Source organism: Neomonachus schauinslandi, chromosome 3, assembly GCF_002201575.2.
Source record: "Neomonachus schauinslandi chromosome 3, ASM220157v2, whole genome shotgun sequence".
Classification (NCBI taxonomy): domain Eukaryota; kingdom Metazoa; phylum Chordata; class Mammalia; order Carnivora; family Phocidae; genus Neomonachus; species Neomonachus schauinslandi.
In genome coordinates, this window is record NC_058405.1 from 85400909 (window position 1) to 85409947 (window position 9039).

General features: G+C 49.9%; 1 protein-coding gene across 1 annotated transcript in view; it reads right to left on the minus strand.

Annotated features, from left to right (window-relative positions):
• Positions 1 to 8301, minus strand: part of GYPC (glycophorin C (Gerbich blood group)) — a 43058-nt gene extending 34757 nt beyond the window's left edge. The window contains exon 1 of the mRNA XM_021695842.1: positions 7998 to 8301. Coding sequence (XP_021551517.1) covers positions 7998 to 8034 — 37 coding nt within the window. The 5' untranslated portion in view covers positions 8035 to 8301. The remainder of the gene's footprint in view (positions 1 to 7997) is intronic.
• Positions 8302 to 9039: the final 738 nt, after the last annotated feature.

Sequence of the window (9039 nt, forward strand, 5' to 3'; positions counted from 1 at the left end):
CAATGCAAATGACAAGTCAGTCTCAGCATATGATCAGAGGAAGCAAGACCCAGGTTCCCTGCAGATCAGGCGTCGGTTGTAGGCTGGAAAAGGGGGGTGGAGGGAGTCCTCCCAGGAGAGAGGGGAGCCCAAGCTTTAAGAAGCACCCGGCAGAGTTCTCGCTGTGAACCTGGATGAACGGCAACATGAGAAAAAGAAAGAAATGAACCATGAGAGAAGGCATTGAATGGTCCTTGGTGAACCAGGCAGGGGGCTCCATGTGCACACAGGTCAGAGTGAACAAGGAGTGCAGGGCAGGATGGGAACAGGCCAGTGGGCTGAGCCAAGAGGGGCTCTGAGTCCACTGGGAGGGGTGGGGGAAAGGAAGGGCATGTGAATATGGGGACCCACAGTACTCTGTGGAGACAGGCTTGGCTTGCATTGGTTGGACCTTCACATTCACTCATTCATTCATTCATTCACTTACTCATTCGGTGTTTTTAAAGAGCCTGCTCTTCCCCATGGAGAACAAGACAGCTGAGCTCCTAGTGTTCAGGTGAGGCTGGTGCTCAGATGAGGCTAAGGGAACAAGGATAGTCCCCCCAAGTACCATGTAAGGAAGCTGACTTGTAGAGGTAAGAAGTTTGCTGGAGCCACAGCTGGTGTGAGAGGTCACAGTGGCCTGCGTGTGTTCTCTGGGCTGCTTTCCCCTGCCAACTGCACCCCCTCTGATAGAAGCATCAGGGAGCCCACGTATTAGGGGGGCACTCACAGCTCAGAAGGGAGCAGCTTGCCAGAGCTATTGCAGGGGGCCTTGCCCTGGCTCTACAGACCTGGGCAGACTATGCCATCCCATCGTTGGGTGCTATGTTCGGCAAACAGGGACAGAGACTGGGCAGGGGGGAGTGAACCAGCATTCACTTAGGACACATGCAAGTACTCAGTAAGTGGCAGAGATGAACGTGTACCAGGTACTATACTAGGAATTTTATCTAGGATAATACATTTTATCCTCAGAACAAACCCCTGAGGTAGAAATGATTATTATCCCCATTGAATGGATCAAGACTAGCTGTAGAATTTATGGGGCCTAGTGCAAAATGAAAACAGGGGCTCCTTTACAAAAATTAAGAATTTCAAGATGGTGACTGCAGAGCATTAACAGAGTGCATGTGGGGCCCTCCAAGGGTGGGGGTCCTGTGTGACTGCCTAGGACAAAGCTAGCCCTGTCCTGGAGGATGAACTGAGACGCAGGAGGCCCAGTAACATGTTCAAGGCCATAGGCAGGTCAGAACGGGTTCAGACTCACACCCAAATCTTTGAATTGTAAAGCTGGTGCTCTGACTTCTTCATCACTAGCAAACTGGTGCAAAGTGAATTTGAGCTAAATGGTTTTAAAAAGTATGGAAGGGGAACCTGAACGTGAAGCCTGTGCTTGCTGAAGGTGGTGTGCATGGTTCTAGCGTTTGGTAAGTCTCTCAAGAGAAAGTACCATTTCATAGCCAGTAGACTTTGCTGCCTGGTGAATACAGAAATCACAGACTGGGGCCCAAAACAAAAGGCAGGCAGGCATGACTGCTTTATCTGGTTTTGATTTAGCAAACCATAATGTCCTTCACTTTAAGACTCTGGTGAGATTATATGTGCCCACAGCTAAGATGTGAAGTTTCTCCATTCCAGGAGAAAATTTTTCCAAGGGGGAGAAATGGCAGTGCTGGGGCCTGGAGTTGGTTGACAGCTGCATACTTAAACCCCTCTTAAAAATGTGCATTGTACGCAGGAGAAGGGGGAGCAAGGGGCTCTGGCTGTCTGTGTTCTCTACAAGTGATGTGCTAGTCAGTGCTTCACATTTGAAGTGGAGGTAAAAGGCCTCCATCAGGGTAAGAAGGGTGCAGTAAGATGACCTGGTAGCCTTGCCCAGGGTCTGCCCCCACGAATACCCTGAAGGGCCGGCTTCCCCCTTAGGGACCTGGAAGGGGTTTGGGGTATGTCCATTGAGCCCCAAATAGTATGTTACCACAATGTTTTGGCAGTAAGAGAAAGAAGGTGTGGTTTTACCTACAGAAGGACTTTGCTAGAGAAGCAGAAACAGGAGAGAATATAATAAAGTGTTGTAAAGAGCTATTAATCGTAATTGTTTTAAACTTCCAGTCTGGTAATTCCCTGCCATGGCTGGTTCTGATGCTTGCTCTGTCTCTTCAAATTGTATTTTTTGCCTTGTAGTGTGCCTTGTAATTTTGTTGACAGACAAGATGTAGTGGGTAAAAGGAACTGCAGTGATGTGGTGATGGGGTGGCGGGGAGGGGAGGCATCCCGTAGCCCTGTGAGCAGGTCTCCGTCTTTCGGTGAGCCTGCGCCTCTGGACTGTGAACTTCATGAGTGTTTCTATTCCTTTTTTCACCCCTTAGGTGGGACAGGATGGGTAGGATGGGCTCGAGTTGGGTAAATCCCTTCCTCCAGGTGAGAAAGGTTCTGATAATACCCCAACAGATTAGGCTCAGGTTAACAGCAATTGACCTTGAACAATGGAGGGGGTTAGAGATGCTAACCACCCCCACTCCCACAAACAGCTGAAAATCCACGTATAACTTGTGACTCTTCCCAAAACTTAACTAATAGCCTACTGTGGACCAGAAGCCTTACCAAAGACATAGTCCATTAACATATTTTGTATGTTATATGTATTACATACTGTTTCCTTACAATGAAGTATGCTAGAGCAAAGAAAACGTTATTAAGAAAATCAAAAGAGAAAATACATTTACAGCACTGTACTGTATTTACTGAAAAAAATCCACGTATAAGTGGACCCATATTGTTCACACCCCTGTTGTCCAAGGGTCAATTGTAGCTTCCACTGAGGCAGGCCTTATTCAGAACAGGTGCTCTGGTCTATTTCAAGATACATCCTTTTTCCTTCTCCTGCTGGAAGCTTGAGGGGATTTTCCTCTGATAAATACTGTGGGAACCAGGTTGAGCTCTAGGAAGTAAATCTCACAGTACTGTGGGGGTTCCCTATGACCCGCTCCCCCTGGAGTTTCTAACTCTCAGAGTCATCCACACTGAGTCTTCAGCAATTCAGTCAGCCTCAGAGTCACTAATGAGAGGGGGTGAAGATGTGGGGTCAGGAGAAAGGGCAGGTCACAGTGCCAGGAAGGTGGGCCATGAGTCCTGCTCTGCTGCTGTCACCCGGGCAACAGGAGCTGTGGGTTGGTGACAACCCCGCACGTTCTCTGGGGGAGTCATGCAAGGGCCCTGCTGAGCCCACCCAGCCTGTGATAGAATGCAGTGTCTTGGGCTCGGCTCCTGCTGTCCCGAGAGGAAACCCACACTTGTCCGCATCTGCCATGGCTAAGATTTTGCACACTATTTGTACTGGAAGAATGTATAGAAATGAAAATGCCTAATAACGAAGGGCAGGAGCCAGCACTCCCTCAGAAGTTCGGATTACATGGAGATCCCAAGAAAACCCTAGGCAAAGATGTTGGGGTGTTGGGGGAGAATATGAAATAAGAATCAGTGCGGGAGTGGGAAAGAGCGAGGTGGGGCGTTCTGGGGCCAGCAGCCCTGGTCTTAGAGTTTGTTTTGTTTTGACTTTCTGTGCATTTTAACTCACTATTCACTGACCTCTATGTATATGCCAAATTCTGGACTAGGAGCTACTGAGTGTGTGATTTTTAAAAGGTGTTTCCAGCGTATGGAATGGACACAGGCCTGGGAGCATTCACTTCTCTGTGCCAGACCCCAAGGAGGGGGCAGGCGGGGTTATGGAGTCCCTTGGGAGGTCAGGATTTCCAGGAAAGGGACAAATCCAGGAATTTGTTGGGGCCACCGTGTCCTCAGGGCCACGGTGGCTGGCTTTCTAGTGTTTGGGGAGGGCCTAGGGAGCTTCAGGGGAATGACCCAGGCCTTAGGGATTAGCAGGGGTGAGGCAGGCAGGCAGTGTGTGTATGTGAGTGTGAACGTGAGTGTGTACGTGTGCATGCATATGTGTGTGCAGGAGTACCCAGACAGCACTGGAGGTGCAGCTGGAGACACAGAGCAGTCCTGGGCATCAGGAAAGGCCATAAGAGAAGGTTCTAGGGGACAGCCCTAGCAGGCTGTGGAAGGCATGATGAAGGGCAGCTGCTGGCCTGGTGTGGGTCAGGCCCAAACACAAAACAGTAGGCAGTGGTACACTGAGGTCGGAACTGAGGCCTGGCTGAGGAACCGTGGGGTGGCTGGTAGGTTCTGAAGATCTGTGCCACACACAGGTTCTCTCTGTACAAAGCTACAGTGTAATTTCCCAGGCACAGCCTGCATGGTGCTGGGTGGCAGAATGCCCTGTCCACATGCACCCTAAGCACCCCTCAGCTGGCCTCTGCTGGCTCTGGAGTCTGACAGCCTATGTCCACAGCCCTGTGCCCTCAGTGCCTGGGAGCCCTGGGGTAAGCCATCCCCTGAGCCTCCAGTGTTTCCTCTGCAAAACAGTTAAGAAAATGCCCATGGGCTCAGGCTGTGGAGAGGTGACCCATGCAAGGCCCTACTAAAGGGCTCGGCATATAGGTATGGATATTCTTGTTATAGTATCAAAAGCAAAAACAGCAGCTGTCTGTAAGGGAGACTCGAGAGATTAGGAGCACCCACAGGCCAGGTTTGCTTTGATAAATTCTGTTAACAACAACAGCCACAGATACCACTATTCCTGGGCATGATGCCAAGCCCTTATTCTCTTGCTCATCACATGACTCCTGGGAAGTAGCTGTTATTATTCCCACTTTCAGATGAGAAAAGTGAGGCTCTGACATACTGTGTACCTCCTCAAAGCCTGCAAGTGTTGGAGGTGGGACCAAACCCAGGTCTGGCTCCACAGCTCCGACTGCGGGGCTCAAGCCCTGCTCTGCCTCCATGTCACTATAAGAGAGAGGACACTTCATAAACTCCTTCCCTGGGCGTGGGGGACCTCATAGGAAATGGGCAAAGGCCATGAACAGGTACTTCTCAGAAAAAGGAATACAATATGTTGTGGAGGTATGAAAACACGCACAACCTCCTCTTTCTCTCAAATAAATAGATAAATAAAATCTTTAGAAAACAAACAAACAAAACCATGCACAACCTCACTTATAATTACAGAGGCACATTCAGAAGTGACAACATGTTTTACTTATCGGATTTGCTAAGATGTAAACTGCCCAGTATGAATGAGGGTGTGAGGAAAGAACGACTTTCATTAGCTACTGGTGGGTGTTAGATATTCATGTGACCTTTCAGAGGGCAATTTTTTAGTACCTACCAACATTTTAAATGTTCACACTCTTTGTGCCAGAAATTAAATGTGTGTGTGTGTATTTATCCTAATCATATGCAAACTCATATAGTTACACATATATGTGTAATCACATAAACCCTACTTAATGGGTTGTAATGGCAGCACCATGTCTGGTTTTAAAAAAATCAAATAAAGACTGTCCACAATCTAAATGTCCATTGGTGAAGGAACTGGTTAAATAAAATAACCAATTCATTTATATATTCATACAATTCATACTATGCATATAGCCCTGAGAAGAATGGGTTAGTCTATATATGATGATTAATTATAATCTTCAGCATATATTCTTATGAAAAAAAGCAAGATGAAATAGAATATATAAAATAAGTTTCATTTTGTAAAACAAAAATAATTGTATATACATATGATATTTGTAGTAGGCTTCTCATAAATCAATAAATTGCTCTCGAGGTGGGATGGTATCTTTCTCTTTCCTATTATTAACTCTTGATTCATTGTTCAAATTTGTGTTTACCTTGTGCTTGTTGGGCCCGTTTTGTTCACACAGTCTCTGGAAGGCGTTTTGGTTGGGGCTGCAGAAGGCCATTTGATATATGTATGTATATCTGTCATCCAAAGAGGGAAACTGATTTGGCTTGCCAACCTCCCCCAGCTGCCTCTTCCTTCTCATTGTAGATGGGCTGATGTGCTTCCACTGCAAACACAGAATGCCTCATCCCATACCCCTCTGTTTCCCAGGGTGCGCTGCGAGTCCCCAGAAATAGTTGTCCAACCATGGGCACCCTTGGAAAGGTCCAGCTGCTGACGGTGCCAATGCCATGTGACTCCTACTGCTTTGGATATCTGGGGGGGGTTGAGCAATGGTTGAGATGGAATTTCATTTGGCACTTAATGCAATCCTTTCGGCTTCTGCCAGAGGCAGTGAAATCTATATAAAGTTGACAAACCTGACCGTCTCCTCACTGAGCATTGACCCCTTCCATCCAAGGGCAAGGCAGTGGATTTCTGCACATGACTCATTTGCAGTACCTGTGGCATTTGGGCTTATGGGAGTTGGTTGAGGCCAGAGGGGTGGGGCAGGCCTGGTGGGGCAGGAGCAGAGGGTCCTCTCCATTCCAACCTCTGCTTCTGAGAAGCAGTGATGTAAACTGAGACAGGATATAGACACATCCTGCCTGAGTTCACAGCAAGAAAGAGGGCCCCAGGGTTCTCTTAAAGCAAAGAGCCTGCAATAAATCAAGTCCTAAGGGTAATCTAGAATGGTATGCAAGTGAGGGCTGTATCCCTGTGAGCTCTGGAAGGGAAGTGTCTGCAGCCATTGGTCAAGGTCTGAAACTTGAATCTTAGAGAACTGCCTGAGAGTGGGGGCAGGGGCAGGGCTCCTGGTGAGCAAGCCTGTCCTTTCCAGCCAGGGGAATGGCAGCAGGCCTGCACTTCCCCAGCGCCTGTAATGGAATGATTACCGTGGCTTTCCCTTCAACCCTGGCCCGGACACACACATCTAAGTTCACTAGTGTCTGACTCACACACTCACAGAAGCTCACATGCAAGCACTAATGCACATGAGCTTCCGGACCCAGTCTAGTGTAAAATGAAAACAAAGATGCCTGACATTTATCGAGCCCTTAGTATGTGTTAATCTCTGTGCTGAGCCATTTACAAGCTCTTAATTCTCACAGCCCAAAGAGAAATACCCTATCACTCCCATTTTGCAGCGGATGAAGCTGGAGCTAAGAGAGAGGCTAGCTTGCCGCAGGCCCCCGGCTAATAGGTGGCACTGCTGATCCCACAGCAGGCAGCAGGGCCCTCACTCCAGGACTCTTGTCCTCCTGCACGCAGACTAGCTGAGCACCCTCCTGGGCACACGCGTGACTAGGCACACACAGGCACCTAGCCACAGTCCACTATGCTCAAGTTCCTCTGGTGAGGCCACACAACCACCTGGATTTTAAAGACCTGTAAACGAGTGGATGTCTCCAGTACCCATATTATTATCATATTAATTACTTAACACGATTACACTATAGACTCAGAATGTCTCCCGTCTGACGGTTTCCAATGACCAGATCTAGCCAGGGTGGGGATAGAAGGGATAAACATTCACTTTTTATGGAAAGTTTTAAAAAGGAAATTTTAGTGTTTTTTTTTTTTTTTTTTTATTGCAAAAGCCCACTGGCAGAGGAGGGGCCGGGGGAGGCCCGGCAAAGTTTCCCAACATCCTCACAAAGAAGCTCAGGGTATACGATTTCCCGTCAGCAGGAAAGCATGTGCCGTCTTAGAAAGAAAGAGGAATTACAACGCCCCAAAGGGTCAAGGCGAGCCTATGCCTCCGCCATGTGTGTCCCTCCCCGCGGCCGGGACAGCGAGTCAGGGCAACGGCGGAGTTTACTGAAGTTTACTCCGAACCCGTCCCCGAGCCCTGGGCGGCCGAGCAAACAGCGCGCGACGTCCTCTCCCTCCTAGTAAGTCCCTCACTTACTAGTCTAGGGGCCAGTTTCTGCGGCAGATACTCGGCGGCCACCGCACAAAGACATAGAGAACGGGCGGCGCGCGGGGCGGCGGTGGCCGGGCGGCCCCTCCAGGCCCCGGGGTGCAGAGCCGGGCCGGGCTTGGGGGCTCCGGGCGCAACCCGGCGACGCCGCGGGGCTCGGGCTGAGGTCCCGCCGCTGAGCCCGAGCTCCTGGCTCCCGTGGGTCCCGGGAACCCCGCGGACGGTGGACTGCTGCGGGCGGCGGGTACTCACCGAGGCGGGGCCGCGACGTGCCATTGACGCTGTTCATCGCCGATGGGTGCGGGGCGCCGGCCGGACCGGGGGCCGAGGGGGCAGCGGAGCGGTGGCGAGGGTCGCGCCGGCCTGCTGCTGACCCTCAGCAGCAGGGAGGAAGCGGCACCTGTGTCACGGTCCTCCGGCGCGGGCCGAGGGGAGGGGCTCCGGCCCGAGATAGGCAGACTTCATTTATTTTTTTTTCTGCAGACTTGGCTGGTGGGGTTCCCACCCTTCTCTTTTTTCTTTCTTTCTTTCTTTCTTTTTTTTTTAAACACACACACCCGCCCACATCTGAACTCTTCTCTGGTCCAACTTTCCTGCGCAAGAATCACATTTTTCTAACTACGTTTCTGTTTCCATCTGCAGTTACCAGACTCAGAGGTTGTGGTGAATTCCCCTGCGTGTGGACTGAAAAACTACCAGATGGAACATGATGGCCTGGCCCAGCACTGTCAGGGCCGGGGACCAAACAGGGACAGACCTGCGTTTGAATCTTGGCTGGCTGCTCTGCCACTCCATAGCAGGGTGGCCTTTCAGAGCTGAGGGGCATTGGTGGCCTGGGAAGTCCCTGCATGACTGGCCCCTCAAGGCCTCTGTCGTGGGCTAATGTTCGGAAGAGATTCTTAGAAACAGGGATTGCTTGGACAAAGGCCATGTGATTTATTTGGATCACTTCTGCCTGAGGCTTCCAGACATTGTAGAGTTTGTAAAAGCTTCACTTAGGCAATTAAAAACTTGAAGCGGATTTTGACGCTCTGGTTAGTTAAATAGAGTCTACCTACATCACCCAGAAAGAATGCTATGTTATAGGTTGCATTTTCTCTCTCCCCTCTCCCCACCAGAGAGAAGGGCAGGGAACTTGAGACCATGTCACCCTTGTTTTAAATCTCAGACCCAAGAGACACCCTGCACTTCTCATGTCTGATGGCTGGCCCTTCCAGTGGGGCTTTTCATTGTTGTCTACTTGACAGTCCTAGGGCGAACTGCTGTGACACCCTCCCGGCTTCTCCCATTAAGG